The sequence below is a fragment of the Leucopleurus acutus genome, assembly GCF_964270905.1.
Source record: "Leucopleurus acutus genome assembly, chromosome: 2".
In the NCBI taxonomy this organism is placed as follows: Eukaryota; Metazoa; Chordata; class Mammalia; order Artiodactyla; family Delphinidae; genus Leucopleurus; species Leucopleurus acutus.
This window is the reverse complement of record NC_139143.1, coordinates 156,225,365-156,242,699: the sequence shown is the minus strand read 5'-3', so window position 1 is coordinate 156,242,699 and position 17,335 is coordinate 156,225,365. Positions and strand designations below refer to the sequence as shown.

The 17,335-nt window shown below is 50.8% G+C and overlaps 2 protein-coding genes across 2 annotated transcripts; one reads left to right on the top strand and one right to left on the bottom strand.

The window, feature by feature from the left end:
- Window positions 1-7,741: 7,741 nt before the first annotated feature.
- Window positions 7,742-8,857, top strand: HPDL (4-hydroxyphenylpyruvate dioxygenase like; the record flags this gene model as incomplete). The annotated part of the gene is made up of 1 exon (XM_082834817.1): window positions 7,742-8,857. One exon carries the CDS (start codon window positions 7,742-7,744, stop codon window positions 8,855-8,857), a length of 1,116 nt encoding a protein of 371 aa, XP_082690943.1.
- An 874-nt stretch (window positions 8,858-9,731) lies between these two features.
- Window positions 9,732-17,314, bottom strand: MUTYH (mutY DNA glycosylase; the record flags this gene model as incomplete). Its single annotated transcript, XM_082834208.1, is given in 17 exon segments — window positions 9,732-9,770; window positions 9,772-9,864; window positions 10,949-10,990; window positions 11,167-11,319; window positions 11,405-11,541; window positions 11,646-11,837; window positions 12,013-12,076; window positions 12,161-12,305; window positions 12,388-12,485; window positions 12,571-12,684; window positions 12,763-12,834; window positions 12,916-12,957; window positions 13,090-13,163; window positions 13,278-13,317; window positions 13,409-13,599; window positions 14,104-14,230; window positions 17,251-17,314. Coding segments are annotated over 16 exon segments (1,617 nt in total). The 5' UTR covers window positions 14,225-14,230; window positions 17,251-17,314.
- Between the last annotated feature and the right edge of the window lie 21 nt (window positions 17,315-17,335).

The following is a 17,335-nucleotide window of genomic DNA, read 5'->3' as shown; positions in this document are numbered from 1 at the left end:
GACACCTCTTTCAATAAATGTGGCTAAACTATCAAAGTTATCAGTGAGAGTGTAATTAGGTACAACTTTTTTGAATGGCAATTAGGCAGAATTTATGAAAATTAAAAAGACACACAGCCTTTACCCCAACAATTCTACTTCCAAGAAGTTAGCCTACAAATGTACTTCACCCATTCACAAAGACTTACAGAGAGGATATTTACTGTGGCATTTTATAAATAGCTAAAGTGAAATACAATTTGCATACTCAACAGGGGGCTGGTTAAATTAGCTATAAAACAGCCACACAACAGGATATTATATATCTGTTAAAAAGAACATGCTGGGGGTGGTGTTGGTGGGATGAATTGGGAGATTGGGATTGACATATATACATTAATGCATAAAATCGATAACTAATAAGAACCTGCTGTATAAAAAAATAAATTAAATTTAAAAAAATAACATGCTAGATTTATATGTATTGAAATGGATACATCAAGACTGGATGCATCAGGACTTCCCTGGTGGCGCGGTGGTTGGGAGCCCACCTGCCAAAGTAGGGGACACGGGTTCAAGCCCTGGTCCAGGAAGATCCCACATGCCGTGGAGCAACTAAGCCCGTGTGCCACAACTACTGAGCCTGCGCTCTAGAGCGCGTGAGCCACAACTACTAAGCCCATGTGCCACAACTACTGAAGCCCACATGCCTAGAGCCCATGCTCTGCAACAAGACAGGAAACTGCACTGAGAGGCCCACGCACCACAATGAAGAGTGGTCCCTGCTCGCCACAGCTAGAGGGGGCCCGCGTGCAGCAACGAAGACCCAATGCAGCCAAAAAAATAAATAAATAAAAAATAAATTAATTAAAAAAAAAAGACTGGATGCATCAAGGAAAAAGGACAGCCATATATGCTTGTATAAATGCATAGAAAATGCTTAAAAAGGATACACAAGAAACTCTTCACAGTGGTTATTTCTGCAGGGTAGTCAGCGAAGGAGAATTTTACTTTTGATTTTATGTTTTTTCATGTTTGGATTTTTAAAAATTTTTTTTTATTTATTTGGCTGCGCCGGGTCTTAGTTGCAGCACGCGGGATCTTCATTGCGGCATGTGGGGTTTTTAGTTGAGGCATGTGGGATCTCGTTCCCTGACCAGGGATCAAACCCAGGCCCCCTGCATTGGGAACGTGGAGTCTTAGCCACTGGACCACCAGAGAAGTCCCTATATGTTTAGATATTTATTGCAAGCATGTACAGTGAAATTTTACATAATTTATGTCTTTAAAAACTAATTTTCAATGGGCAGAAGACCTAAATAGACATTTCTCCAAAGAAGACATACAGATGGTCAATAGGCACATGAAAAGACACTCAACATCACTAATTATTAGATAAATGCAAATCAAAATGACAATGAGGTACCACCTCACAATGGTCAAAAATCAAATCATCAAAAAGGCTACAAACAATAAATGCTGGAGAGGGTATGGGGAAAAGGGAACCCTCCTACACTGTTGGTGGGAATGTAAATTGGTGCAGTCTCTATGGAAAACAGTATGGAGGTTCCTTAAAAAACTAAAAATAGAGCTACCGTATGATCCAGCAGTCCCACTCCTGGGCATATATCCAGAAAAGATGAAAACTCTAATTCAAAACGATACATGCAGGGAACTCCCTGGCAGTCCAGTGGTTAAGAAAGCACTTTCACTGCCGTGGGCCTGGCTTCAATCCCTGGCTGGGGAACTAAGATCCCACAAGCGGAGAGGCGCCAGCGGTGGGCGGGGAGCTAAGAGAATAAATGCACTATAATGGTTAAGAGACTAAAAACTAAAAACTAAGCCAGATTTGAAACTCCATCCTCTCCATTTACCAGCTGTCTGCCTCGTGCAAATTATTTAACTCTTCTTTGCCTCAGTCTCCCCAACTACAAAGTGGACATGATTATAGTATTTTTGTTTAATGAGTTAATGTATGTTAAGCATAGAAGCCTTTGTTCTTATTACAAATAGCCATTATCCATAATTAAATTAAAAGTAGGGGCAATGCCAAGTGTGTGTGTGTGTTCTTAGCAGATAGCAAAGTTCCCCATAAGTAGTATGAGTAAAACAAATATTTATTAAATAAATGATACACTAGAAAGAAAAAAGTACTCGGAAAATCATTTTTTTGTTCTCAGACACTTTTTTTACTTTGTATATGTTAGTTCCATGAAATAAAATGTTAAATTAAAAAAAAACGTAGTATATGGGACTTCCCTGGTGGCACAGTGGATAAGACTCCGCGCTCCCACTGCAGGGGCCCGGGTTTGATCCCTGGTCAGGGAACTAGATCTCACATGCATGCCGCAACTAAGGAGCCCTGGAGCCGCAACGAAGGAGCCCACCTGCCGCAACTAAGACCCGGTGTAACCAAATAAATAAATATCTTTTATTTAAAATGTGGTATATATGTATATATATATATACACATATATACAATGGAATATTAGCCATAAAAATAATGAAATATTGCCATTTGCAGCAACATGGGTGGACCTAGAGAATATCACACTAAGTGAAGTTAGAGAAAGACAAATATATATCACTTATATGTGGAATCTAAAATATAACACAAATGAATATATATATACAAAACAGAAACAGACTCACAGACATAGAAGACAAACTTATAGTTATCAAAGGGGAAAGGGACGGGGGTCGGGAGGAGAATAAATTAGGAGTGTGGGATTAACAGATACAAACTACTATACATAAAATAAATAAGCAACAAGAATTTACTGTATAGCACAGGGAACTATATTCAATATCTTGTAGTAACCTATGAAGGAAAATAATCTGAAAAAAAATATATATATATATAACTGAATCACTTTGCTGTACACATGAAACTAGCACAATATTGTAAATCAACTATACTTTAATTTTTAAAAATCCTTATTTTTATAAGTTTGGCTGTGAACGGTAGGAGAATTATACAAAAATAGTTGTAGAAGTAAGCAGGATAGAGGGAGGGCTTTTTGGTTTGTTTTTTTTTAAGATGAAAGAGACCTGATGATCTCTCTTAAAAGGGACAGAATGAAGATATATAGGAGAGAGAGGAAAATCAGTAAAGCAAGCTCACTGATGATGTGAGTGTTGGTGAGACCCAGAGCCCTGGTTAGTCTAACCCAGGTGGCACTCTTACTTCACAGTGACAGGGGAGGAGAGGGTGGTATCAGCAGGTCTTCAGAGCGCCTGTAGAGGCCCTGCCCTATGGAAATGAAAATATATCTCTTCCCCAGGAAGCTCCCAATCTAGGGGTTTAATGAGCTGACCCTTGAACAACGTGGTGGGGGGTGGTAGGGTTAGGGGGCCAACCCCTGTGCAGTTGGAAATCCCTGTAAAATCTGCATATAACTTTAGAGTCGGCTCTCCACACCTGCAGTTCCGCATCCTCGGATTCAACTGCACCACGAATGATGAACTACTGTAGTATGTATTTACTGAAAAAAAAACCCTGCATGTGAGTAGACCCGCATGTAAGTTCAAACCCGTGTTATTCAAGGGTCAACTGGGACTTCCCTGGCAGTCCAGTGGTTAAGGCTCCACACTCCCACTGCAGGGGATGCGGGTTCGATCCCTGGTCAGGGGAACTAATAAACTGCATGCTGCGCAGTGCGGCCAAACCTTTTTTTTAAAAAAGGGCCAACTGTACTAACAATTGCCAATCAACTACACTTGCTCTCACCTCCACACCTTTGTATAAGCCGGGTCCTCCACCTGGAACACTTCACTCCCAACCTCCGACACATAAAGGTACCCCTCACCTTGTCAATTCCTACTCAAACTTCTGGTCTCAGCTTCTCCTGGGAAGCCTTCCCTAGTCCTCCAGACAATGTTAGAAGCAACAGCCTCTTCACTGGCCTCCCCATTCTGCCCTTGCTACCCTCCATCCTATTATCAACTCAGCAGCCAGCGAGGTTCAATAGAAATGTGGAGTCTGATCCGGTCACCCTTCAGCTTAAAGGTGACCTCCAGTGGCTTCCTATCTTGTTCAGAGTAAAAGCCAAAGTTTGCCTTATGGCTACGATTCCCCCTCCTCCCTATCCTATTCCAGCTGCACTGGACTTTTGCTCCAATACACCAGCCCCATTCCTGCCTCAGGGCCTTTACATTTGTTCCTCTTGCCCCTTCACTTCCTTCAGGAATTAACTCAAAAGTCACCTTCTCGGCAATTCTGACATATACTACAACATGGATGAAACTTACAGGCATTATGCTAAGTGAAACAGGCCAGTCACACACACACACACACACACACACACACACACACACTGCACGATTTCACTTACATGAGGTACCTAGAGTAGTCAAAATCATAACAGAGACAGAAAATAGAACAGTGGTTGCCAGGGGCGGGGGGAGGGGAGAGTGGCGAGCTATCTAAAGGGTACATGGTCAGCTGTGGAGGAAGGGTTCAGCATATGGATGAAGTGATGGTTGCGCGACATGAATGTACTTAATACCACTGAACCGTACCTTAAAAATGTAACGTGGTGAATATTATGTGTGTTTTACCACACACACACACACACACACACACACACAAACACACAAAGTCACCTTCTCTGAGGTCTTCCAGGTCACTCCTTATAAAAAGTCAAGGGCTCAAGGAGAAGAACGGAATCACGGGGAGGGAGGGCAAGGGCAAGGCCAGAAAGGAGGGAGCATCCGAGGTCGCCTCCTGAACGGGGAGGGAGCTCCGGATGGGCGCGGCCAGAAAAGCGGGAGTTTCCGGGAGCGGATTTCAGGGGAAGGAAGGAAGGAGGGAACTTGGGAGGGGCGGGGTGAGGTAAGGGAGGGGAGGGGCGGGGTGAGGTAAGGGAGGGGAGGGGGAGGGGAAGGGAAGGGGAGGGGGAGGGGGAGGGGAGGGAGGGGGAGGGGAGGGAGGGGGAGGGAGGGGAGGGGAGGGGTGGGCCCTGAAAGGTGTGAGCTTTGGGGCCTCCTTTGCGGCTGGGAGAGGGAGGGCGGAGGAGAGGGGAGAGGGGAGGGGAAGGAGCGGGGAGCGGGCGGGGGTCAGGATTTCTGTAGGGGCCGAGTGTGCCTCGGGTCTGCGAGCTCCGAGAGTTCGACTCCTCCGCCCTCCACAGCCCCCACCTCCACCTCTGCTGACCTTGTCGTTGTAGAAGGCGGATGTATAGGAGAGGCGTCACCACCTAAACTCTCCGACCCGCGCGCGCGCCCTCCAGTGGTATTGGCCGGTTCACTCAGGTCTCGACCTGCGCGCCCACCCTCGTTATCAATAGCTCCAGGAGGAGTGCAACCGCGGCCAGGCTCGGAGGACCTATCTTGGGAAAGTTCCGCAGGGTCCCGATCGCAGGAGGACACCAGTCTGATCCCAGCAGGTCACGGCCAAGACGCCAGCAGGGCTGCAGGAAGTAGAGTCTAGTTCTCTAACCCCAACTGGTCTCCAGAGCCGTCTGTGCACTGGGCCAAAGTCAAGTACAGTACCCTTGCTGGGCAGTGTACCCCAGACAAGGTCACCCTTTTCTTTTTTTTTCTTTTTTTTTTTTTTTGCGGTACGCGGGCCTCTCACTGTTGTGGCCTCTCCCGTTGCGGAGCACAGGCTCCGGACGCGCAGGCTCAGTGGCCATGGCTCACAGGCCCAGCCGCATATGGGATCTTCCCGGACCGTGGCACGAACCTGTGTCCCCTGCATCGGCAGGTGGACTCTCAACCACTGCGCCACCAGGGAAGCCCCATCCTTTTCTTTAAGACAACCCCCACTTAGCTTCCAGAAATCTACCCTCCCCCAGGTCAGAAGTGATTGGTCAGGGGTCCTGTTTCTGTTCCCTCTGTCCATACCTGGAGCCCTTGAGTGGAAATTCCTTCTCCCGGACCAAAGGCCTGGAAGCTGCTCCCTTGGGGCCCCAATCATGATAGCTGGGGCAGAGCATTGTCTTTTCTGTACCAGCCCTCTCAGATCCCTATTCCCAGGGCCCCCTCCCCCAGAATCCACCACCAAAGCCAGAGCCCTCCCAGTGCCTTCCCAGTGCTCAGGACTACGGAGGAGTAGCCCTTTGTATGCCCTGACCCCACAGTCAGGCCCAGGTTCACAGGCTAAAACCTGGATCTTTTGCCAGGCTGCACCACATACTATTTCATTTAATCAAAACAATCCCATGAAGTAGGTACTATTATTATTCCCATTTTTATAGATGACGAAACTAAGATTCAGAAGTTAAGCAATTTGCCCAAAGTTATACATGTGCTAGTAAGTGTTGGAGGTAGATTTTTAAACCCAGGTCTGTCTGGCTTTTGGAGTCCATGTTCTCCAATTCACTGGAGTGCAGAGTAGCACCAAGTACCTTTCACCACTGCTCCAGGTACTGCCTTCCTGGCTGTAGGCCTCAACACCCAGCCAGGTGTTTTTCTAAGCCCTGTCCCCTCATCACATCCTTCTCCCTCCTGCCAATGAAACTCAACAGTAAGTCATCACACCAGGCTGCCTGACAAATGAATCTCTTTTGCATTGCCTCAGACCACAGGCATCCATCCCAACTGTCTCCCCAACCTTATGCTCCATTGCTCCTCTGAGGGTTTGGCTCACATTCCTCACTGAGCTTTTGCTTATGCCATTTGCTCTTCGTGGAATGCCCTTCCAAACCCTTCAAGAGCTACCAGGTGAAGTTCCAGAAGACTCCGAATTTCCTCAATCCAGTGATCTCACACAGTTCTCAGTGGCAAGGCCTGAAATGCCCCCAGAAAGCTCCTCTGGCCTAATACCCAGTCAGGAAGCTGGAAAGAGCAAAGAGGACTTATTCTAGTCCTAATAGAGTCAGGAGGGTGAGAAAGGATGCCTGTGCAGCTGTTCCTTTCAGATCCTGAGCGACTGTTTTTTCTCCAAATCTTGTTTGGGACAAGGGCGTAAAAAATGTTAAGGGAGAAGTGGGGTTGAAAAGGTGCAGCTGAAAGATTTCCCAAAAGAGAGATGCATTTAGGAGCTAAATAAATGGTCTATCTTCCTATAACATAAATTTCTCTGGACCATTTTGGGGAAAAAGTGAAAATCTGTAACTTAAAGCATTTTATTCTATTTTAAGTTTTAAAGGAACATTAGGCAATTAAAAGCAAAATTCTCCAAAAATTTTAAGCTAAAACATGAAATTGCTAAGAAATTCCGTGCTTGTAGAGGGAAAATTCGGACTCTTCCCCCGACTAGGACCGATTCCCTTTGCTCTGAGGTTGGGGCATGAGTAGGAACCCAGTGCCTGGAACCTAGTGAAGGCAGCTATTGTGATCTCCAGGGTCCGGGGATGGGAGGCTCAGTGCCCAAAGGTGTGTGGCCCAGCCAGAGGCCGTGGGAAGGTCAGTGCCCAAGAGTGAGGCCCAGCCAGAGGTCATGGGAAGGATCAGTCCTGTGTCCCCGGTGTACTCTCGGCCACACAGGCTGAGCGAGAGGGTGGAGAATGGCAGTCACTGGCTCCGCCCCCCTCTCTCGCCCCGCCCCTGTACTGGCTCCGCGTGGTTCTCTAGAGCCGCAGCTCAGACTCGGTGGTCTCCAGGCAGCCCCAGTTTGGCGTGCTTCAGCAGAGGGAACCGCAAGCCCCCAAGTGGTCCGTTTGTGGCTTCTCCCCGAAAAAGATCGAGGAACGCGGTCTGCAGGCAAAATTGGACTCCACCGGCTTCTGACGACAAGCCAGGGACTGAGAGTCTCCGAGTCCCGGACAAGTGATTGTCCCCAGGGGAGGGACAGGCCGGGGACGCCATCCAGACCGCCATGGCCGCGCCCGCCCGCCGTCTGTGCCATATCGCTTTCCACGTGCCGGCGGGGCTGCCCCTCGCCCGGGATCTGCAGCGCCTCTTCGGCTTCCAGCCCCTAGCGGTGCGGGAAGCAGACGGCTGGCGGCAGCTGGCTCTACGGAGCGGCGACGCGGTCTTTTTGGTGAACGAGGGCGCGGGGCCCGCAGAGCCGCTGTACGGCCTGGACCCGCATCATGCGGTGCCCAGTGCCACGAACCTGTGCTTCGACGTGGCGGACGCGGGCGCCGCCGCCCGGGCGCTGGCGGCGCTCGGCTGCAGCGTGCCGGTGCCCCCCGTCAGCGTGCGAGATGAGCAGGGCGCCGCCACCTACGCCGTGATCAGCTCGCCGGCCGGCAACCTCAGCCTGACGCTGCTGGACCGCACTGGCTTCTGCGGGCCCTTTCTGCCCGGCTTTAGGCCTGTGCCCTCCGCACCTGGCCCGGGCTGGGTCAGCCACGTGGACCACCTGACCTTGGCCTGCACCCCCAGCAGCTCCCCAAAACTGATGCGCTGGTTCCACGACTGTCTAGGCTTTCACCACCTGCCGCTGAGCCCAGGTGAGGATCCGGAGCTGGGCCTGGAGGTGGCAGCAGAGTCCGGGCCCGGGGGGCTGAGGCTCACCGCCCTGCGGGCCCCTATGGGTAGTGCTGTCCCTACCCTCGTGCTGGCCGAGTCCCTGCTGGGGGTCACCAGCCGACAGGACCAGGTGGAACAGTTCCTGGCCCGGAACGGGGGACCTGGACTGCAGCACGTGGGGTTATACACACCAAATATCATGAAAGCCACTGAGGGTGTGGTAGGAGCCGGGGGTCAGCTCCTGACTCCTCCTGAGGCCTACTACCAGCAGCCAGGCAAGGAGAAGCAGATCCTGGCTGCAGGGCTAGAGCCTAGCCTGCTGGCCCAACAGGGGGTCTTGCTAGATGGTGACAGAGGCAAGTTTCTGCTTCAGGTCTTCACCAAGTCGCTCTTTGCAGAGGACACTTTCTTCCTGGAGCTGATTCAGAGGCAGGGGGCCACTGGATTTGGCCAGGGCAACATTCGGGCCCTGTGGCAGTCCGTGCAGGAGCAAGCTGCCAGGGTCCAGGAAGCCTGAGAAGGGCTGAAGCTGCGTGTAGCTGCCTGTCCTGGAGCACTGGGGAGTCCAGCACAGGGCCTGCTGGAACTGAGAGACACCCACAGAGGCCTGGAGTGAAAGGCTTTGTCTTTAGGAGCCAGGTGTGGCCTCCATCTCATCGTGCCAGAAGTTGAATCTCACAGGGGTCCAAAGAGATGGGACTTTTTTTTAAACTGTGAAACGTTTCTCATATTGTCTATATCTAACATATATGCAAAATGTAAAGAATAAAGGAATTACACAATTAGGAAATAGAACATAACCAATATTTTTGAACCCTCCTTGTGTCCTTCTCTGACCCCATTTCTCTCCACCACCCTCCCAATATTATGATTAAAAACCCTCTGCTTTTCTGTATTGTTTCACTGCATATGTAATGTATCCCTAAATAAATGGTTTATTATTTGAGGTAGGAGTCTAAGACAAAACAAATCCTCCTCTGTGATTCCCCTCTCCCTAGGGACCAGCCACTGCAGGTGGGAGGGGCTGAGTCAGAGCTGAGCTCAACCACCTGCTCTAGGGTGATAACACAACTCCAATCAGAGCTGACCAGAGACATGGACTGAGAGCACTGGATGTCAGCCACTGGCAGGGGCTCCCTGCAGCTGCCTTCTCTTCTGGGGCTGGAGGAGGACAGATCACTCAGGACAGAACACTCCCCTCCTCCATCTGCCCAGGGCTGGCTAGGAGCTCAGCAGTGGAAGTCAGGACCAAGCAGGACTTTACCACTTCCTGGGTCCCTCAGAGGTGAGGAGTGAAGGGGCTAAGGAGAAGGTGGAAAGTCTCCAGAATGACTACAAAAATCAGCACTTTATTAAACAGGATTCTTAGGGGGTGGGGGCTTCCAGAGGCATCACTGTGTTGCACTGTTGAGGCTGGGTGCATCAGCAGGGGATGTGGGGCCGAAAGAAACTATCCAGCACTTGCTGGCCTGCGCTGGGCTTTTTCCATCTGGACAGGGTGGACACCTGGGATCTTTTGGAACCCTGTGCAGAAGCCGAAGGAAGGAGGTACTGAGGGGGCAACAGAGAATCTTCTCCTTCCACCCCTCCCCCCACACCACTGATCTAGCTCAGATTCTAGCCTTATATTGTAAAGCTTCCATCCTGTTACCAGTATCTAACTCTTCGATCAACTCTCTAAAAGGCAGCCTGAGGACTTCCCTGGTGACGCAGTGATTAAGAATCCGCCCGCCAATGCAGGGGACACGTGTTCGAGCCCTGGTCTGGGAATATCCCACATGCCGCGGAGCAACTAAGCCCGTGCGCCACAACTACTGAGCCTGCACTCTAGAGCCCGAGAGCCACAACTACTGAAGCCCGCGCACCTAAAGCCCTAGAGCCCGTGCTCCGAAACGAGAGAAGCCACCGCGATGAGAAGCCCGTGCGCGTGCACCGCAACAGAGAGTAGCCCCCACTCGCTGCAACTAGAGAAAGCCCGAACACAGCAACGAAGACACACACAGCCAGAAATTAATTAATTAATTTAAAAAGGCAGACTGAGGCAGTCTTCCTAAGATGCAAAGATGACTCCTCTCTCCACCTAAAATGCTTCAGTGGCCTGGCGTTCACGTTCCTGACTGGCCTGGGCAGGCCCTGATCACCGCTCCAACTAAACCAAATGCTCACAGCTCCTTGAGCGCTGCAGACTGTACTGTACCCCACCTTTGCTCACACTACTTTTGGGCCTGGAAAGAACGTCTTTACAGCTGATTCCCCTTCCAAACCTGGAGAAAACAATTCATTTCCAGGACCCAGGTTACCAGCCACTCCTTCCAAGCAGCCATTCCTGAATCTTGCCTCCTAGATAAAAATGATAGCTCCCCACTTCATATCCCACAAAATCTTGTACAAACATTTCACACACCTGTGACACTACTGTCTCCATCATTTGCTCTTGTCCCCTCTCTACCCTGGACCCAGGTTGTAAAGTCTGGTCAAGAACTATTTCTCTCGCCCCAGTGAAGTCTGTCATGGAGACTGTTCACCCGAACGTGCATCATTTGCCTCACTGAAAACCTGTGGATTTGGTCCTGGAGAGAGATGGCTGGGTGAGGGCCAAGACACTCACCTTGCAGGTCCCTGGCTGTTGGCCCTCGTATACACGGAACACCTAGACAAGGAGAGAGGAGGAAAGTGCAGGGCTGGCATCTGACCCCAAAGAGCCCTCAACTTCATACCCCAGCACCTTTGTTTAAAGTATGCTTTTTTGTTTGCTTACATAGTAACAGGTTCACTTAGAACATGTAGGAAACACAAAAAGTACAACGAAGACAACAAAGGTAGTGCCTTTTTCATGGCGGTGGAGACAGCAGCAGTGTGAAACTCCTCCCGGGTCAGCCAGCGAGCTCCAGGTGGTACAATGGCCACTGGGGTCTGTTCTTCCAGGGCCAGACCGTATACTTGATATGTCAGCTTGATGTGAGAGAAGGTGTGGACCACCTGGGGGGAGCGTCAAGAGGCTGAAACAGACCTTCGGATGTGGTCACAGAAGCCATCATTCCTGGCCCCTCCTCTGCTCACTCACCTGTCCCAGGTGCCGAAGGCGGGTGGCCGGGACGGGCCCAACCCAACTCTGCAGTTCCCGCAGCAGGGCCTTGCGCTGGTGCTGCCCTGAGGGCTCTGCGGTCACAGATGGGAACTCCCACAGTCCTGCCAGCAGACCTGAGAGGGAGGGCAGCCAGGTATCCGTTAGGCCTTAGCTACTGATGCCTCTATTTCTTCCTTGTTGCTCATGCCACCTCCCTGCACTCCGAGGATCAAGGTACCTGAGTTGGGCCTCTGCACCAGCAGAATTCGGGCACCCCCAAGGGCCCTGGGCTGTTCCAGAACACAGGTGGCAGAGCACTCCTCCCTGGGGGGCCTGCGACTGACCTTTCTGGGAAAGTTGGCCACTCCCAGGGTCTGGTCCCAGGGCTCTGTGGGAGGCGCACACAGCTGGCACTGTCCAGTGTTGGGAGCTGGGAACAGAGATCCAAGGGCCCCACTCAGGCCAGGTGGGCTTAGGCGCCAAGCCCAGAGAGCAGGCCTTGGCCCAGCTCTGTAGAATCTTACTCAGACTGTAGAATGAAATGGAATGAGGCGGCCACAGGCAGCTCCTCGACAGTACAGGGAAGGGCTAGGGCTGGCACTCACCACACTCCTCCACGTCACGACTGCCTGGCGGGCTCCGTGAGGCTGAGAGCTGCTCCCGCTCCACCTGAGAGTCAGAGACAGGGCAGGATGTCACGGGGCAGGGGTCACTCCCTAGGACCCCTGACTGCCCCTTCCCCAGATGGCTCACCCTCTGGCGTGCCCGGCACAGGCTCTGCACAGGGCACTGGCTGCAGAGTGGGCGCTGCGGGGTGCACACCGTGGCCCCCAGCTCCATGGCTGCTTGATTAAAGTCTCCTGGCCGGGCTGGCTCCACCAGCTGCTGGGCTAGGCTCCTACAAGAAGGGAACGTTGCTGTGAGCCAAAGATCCTTTGGAGACAACTCTCCCAATCTCCCCCATTACTCCAATATCCTACCAGAGCTGCTGGGAAACAAGGGTGCTGCTGGGATCAGCACCAATGGCTCGGACACGGCATAGCACCCGTACTACGTTCCCATCCACCACACCGGTTGCCTGGCACAGAGGAGTCCAGGAGTCAGCCTGGTCTGGGAGGAGGGAAGGTGGGCACACACAATATGGGGGTGGGCTATGGGCTCACCTGGCCAAAGGCAATGGAAGCAATGGCTCTGGCTGTGTACCGCCCCACACCAGGCAGGAGCCACTGCAGGGTCTCTGCTGTACGTGGCATGTGGCCCCCTAGCTCCTCTACCACCTGATTGGGATGCGAAGGCTTAAGGTTATAAGATACCTGAGGCCCTGGGGCTCCCACGCCCCCCCGCCACCCTCTTACCTTCCGGGCTCCTTCCTGTAGCCGCCGGCCTCGAGAGTAATAGCCCAGGCCAGCCCAGAGCTGGTTTACCTCCTGTGGGTGGGGTCAGAGGTCAGAGGGATCAGAGGTCGGTCCTCAGTAGTCCCCATTCCCCGACCCTAGGGCGGCTCTCACCTCCAGGGAAGCACTGGCCAGGTCCTGCAGCGTTGGCCACTTCTACAGCCCGAAGTCAGGCAAAAAGAGATGAGGCCAAAGGTGAAGGAGGCGGAAGAAGCCTTCTTTATTCCCACCCCAAAGGAGTCATCTGGGGTCTGGACCATGACCCTCCCCTTCATTCCCTGAAGTCACCTGCATCCATCGGTTATAATAGTCGATCACCGTGGCAACCTGGGTCTGCTGCAGCATGACCTCTGAGACCCACACTGGGGAAGAGGGGTTGATATGAGGACACGGCTAACCAGCCCTGCTCCTAGCCCACAGACCCAGACCTGAGAGCGTCCAGGCAAAGCAGCCCTGCTCTCAGGAGATGTACTCACCAGCGTATGCCCGCCTGTCCAGGTCCACCTCACCCTCCACCTACCAATGAAATTCCAGATGGGCAGTTAGTGTGGAGGGGGCTGGGCACCAGCCTCCCCCACTCCACCGTCCCCACCCCTCACCCACCTACCCGCCTTCTCCAGGGTAGGTCCCGCTTCTCTCGGTCATACCAGCTCAGCAGGCTCTTCCGGAAGACTGTCACCTCAGCTGTGTCTCTGAATAGATGGTACGGGGAGACAGGGGCCTGCAATCTCACCTCCTCCTGCTGCCTGGCCAGGCCTGCTGGAGCCTCAGAAAACTCAGGGATCGTCCTTGCACAGGCTGTGCACCAGCAATCTGGGGCACTGTGGCCTGGTTTCAGTCTGTTCCACTTAAAGCTTCCCCCACCCCCAAGCCCTTGCTTAAGTTTGGGACCTGGAGTCTCTAGCCCTGGGTAGCCTTAGCCAAGTTTCTGGCCTTCATTTCCCAGGGTGATACCCCTGGCTCCTTTGTCTCTGGGTCATAATGAAAATCCATGTTTCAGCCAAGCATAATACATACCTGTGCAGGGCCTTCCCATTTACAAAACACTGACAGGTTGATAAACTCATTTGATCCCATGAGAGCCAAGTGAGGAAGGAAACGCACAGACTACTACGCCATGTCACTGGTAAGAAAGCAGCTATTCAGAGCAATTATCCCAAAGCCACAGAGGAAAGTCAGAATTAGAACCTTAATTAGTTCCTTAATGCCTTGATACATACCATGCTCCCTTCCCAGCCTGAATCTGTCCCCTTTCATGGCCAATTAAACCAGCCCCTGAGTCTCTAAGACCAAGCTCCTCACCGTCAGGTGCAGACGGCTTGGCCTGGCTGCTGCTGAGGGCACGTTTCTCCCTTCCCTCCTGGCTGGATGCCTGCTTCCTGCAACAACTTCGACTTCCCACAGCTGCTCGTGGCTTCCTCATGATTGACTAGAAAGGAAAGGCCCAGCCAAAGTAGTCAGTCGCCATGAGGCTGAATCTTAGGGCCCCGCAGAAGGTAAAGCTACCTCCCTCCCCACACCATTCATATAAAGTGTCTAGCTTTTCTCCAAGCACTACCGAGATGCTCATGGGTTTGCTCTTGGCTGCCTGTGGCACTGAGGTATGACCAGTAGGGCTGAGGTCCTGCAAGTGGCCTCAGAGGGACCAGCATTAGTATAGTCTTGGAGACATAAACAAAATAAGAGGCCAGGGCTGGGCTGAGTCAAGGACCAAAGCCTCCTGTGCGGGAGCACCTGTGTATCCCTGGGAGTACAGGTGTAGGTAGGAGGTTTATCTGCTTAGAGATGTAGCACATTTACACTGAAACAGCATTTAGTAATCATCTAGTCCAAACCCTCATTCTATGGAAAGGAGAAACCTCTGTGATAATGATTTAAAACATAAAATGCAAAGGGGGAAAAAAAAAGGAGAAACCAAGGATCAGAGAGGGGAAAGATTTGCCCGAGAGAAGATGGCAAACTGTGGCGGGGGGGGGGGGGGGGGGGGGGGCGGGGGAGGCAGGGCGGGCACGGGGATGAGCTATTTTTATTCCTAATCTCCTGATTTAGTAGATCATAGCCGCCTATCCATTAGTAATGAATGAGAAAACACATCAGGTTGATCTTCACTCTTCCTTATTGTTCTGGCTGCCTAACAGAACAGTAGCTAACAGTTAGTGAGTGTTATATGTCAGACCCTATGCTAAGTGCTTTACCAGATTTCTCAATCTCCTGACAACTCCATGAGGTATGTTCTAGGATTACCTTCATTTCAGTTATAAGGAAACAGGCTTGTGATTAAGCAACTTTTCGATTCAAACTCCGAAGGTCTGCCTGCAGAGCTTGCACCTGGCTATACTGCAGTCCCTGCTGAGCCTCTGGTTCAAACTCTCTCCTCAAACTTTTTAATTCACACCTCATTTTCATCAAAAGAGATTGCTTCCTCCTTCCGAGAAAAGAATGAATGAATGTACAAAGGTACCTCCATCTGCACTTTCCTTGTCCTTTATCCCATTATATGGAGGAATGTTCCCTCCCCCTCCTCCAATCCCTTCCACGAGACCCACCCCCTCCACTTCCTAGCCAATCTTCCTTAACCAAACTCGCTGACTTCCATCATTCATTCTACAATCCGTTCTCTAAAGACTAAAACAATCTTTTAAGACATGATCATGTCACTTTTTTACTTAAAACCTTCAATAGCTTCCCATTAACTCATTAAACAAATATTTATGGAGCAGTTTTAGGTACTTGGAATACTTCAGTAAATAAAACATCAAAGGTTCCTGGAGCTTATACTATTATTTTTTTTAATTTCATTATTTGAAGTCTATAGATGGTTTATTTTATTTTTTGGCCACACTGTGTGGCATGCAGAATCTTAGTTCCCTGACCGGGGATTGAACCCGTGTCCCCTGCATTGGGAGCATGGAGTCTTAACCACTGGACCACCAAGGAAGTCCCAGAGCTTAGGGTCTAATGGGAAATAAATAATGCATACAATCAGTAAATTATATAGGATGTTAGGTGATAAATACTAACATAAAGAGGAAAAGTAGAGCAGTGAAGGGGATGAGTGGGTAGGGGTGTGGGAGTGTTGCAATTTTAAAGAAGGTGGTCAAGGTGGGCCTTATTAAAGTGATATTTGGCCAATGACTTAAAGCAGTTGAAGGAGTTAGCCATGTGAATGGATACCTGTGGGAAAGGAATCCTAAGAAGCTAGTGCAAAGGCCCTAAGGAGGTTGCCTGGTGTTTGTAGAACAATGAGGAAGTCAGCATGGTTAGAATGGAATGAGGAAGGGGTGAGGAGTTGATGAGGTCAAAGAGGTAAAGAAAGTGGAGAGCCTAGGACTACAAAGTACCTTGTAGGCCACTGGAGAGGGCTTTGGCTGTCACACCCATTTCTCTCAGAAGCCAATCCTCTTAATATAAGCTTTGTAGGCTCCAACAAGCCCCATCCCCCTCGCTCACTACGGAACAACTATGTTGTCCTGAAATAGGTGGTTCAAAATCCCCAAGTGTCTGTCCTCCTTGAGGCCTCACCCAGTCCATTTCCTCTGCTTGGAGAGCTCTTCTATGTTTTACCTAACAGTTACTCATTTTTCAGGTCTTGACTTAAATGTCCAAATCAGATCCCCCCCAGTCTTACCCTCTTGTGTACTTCTCCATTGTTGCTCTTATACCAATTTTAATTCCATATTTATTTGTGATTCTTTGATCAGTGTCTGCTTCCCCCACTTAACTGTAAAACTCCATATAAGCTAGGACTGGGTATCTTTTGTTGGCTGTTGTGTCCCCAGAGCCGAGCACGGTGCCAGGCAAATTGTATATAATACTTGTTAAACTAATTTGGGATGGGGTAGAGTAAAAGGAGGTTCCCCTTTTTCCAGAATGGGAAAAATCCAAACAATTCAGAATAATGAAAAGACTCGAGAGAAAGGTTGAAGACGGATTGGAAACAGCAAATAATCAAAGAGATAAAGGGTTGAGAGTCCTTGGTGGGAAGCAGAGCCCTTGGGAAAGGGCTAGTCTACGGTAGGGACAACACTCACGGTAGCAGGAATCATGTCCAAAACCCCTCAAGGTCAACTATATCTCCTAATTACTTACAATCTGTCCCTACCGGAGGCTTAATTCAAATCCTTATTATCACGCGCACGGATTGTTTCAAAAGTGTTCCTGCTAGCCGGTCGCTCTCAACCTCCGCAGCCTCATCTCCTGTCTCCGTCCCGGCTTCTTTCACTTCCTGGAACGCCGTGAGCTCTCCACCCTCCCTAGCAGCTTGCCCCTTCCCAAATATCCTTCCTTCCCCTACACTCCCCGGTCTTTGTATAACTCCTACGCGTGCTTTAACCTTAGCTCAGGCAGCGCCACATCCTCTGGGGATCCCCACCCCGGGGCCGAATCGATGAAGACAGAGTAACGCGAAGGCCCACGTTCCAATTGCGTTGTACGCAGAGAAAAGATTACCTCCTGCGCGATCTCCAGCGCCCAGCTCCCAGACGAACTCCAGGAGGCGTGGCTCCGGCCAATCCGGGCGGTGAACCGGCCAATC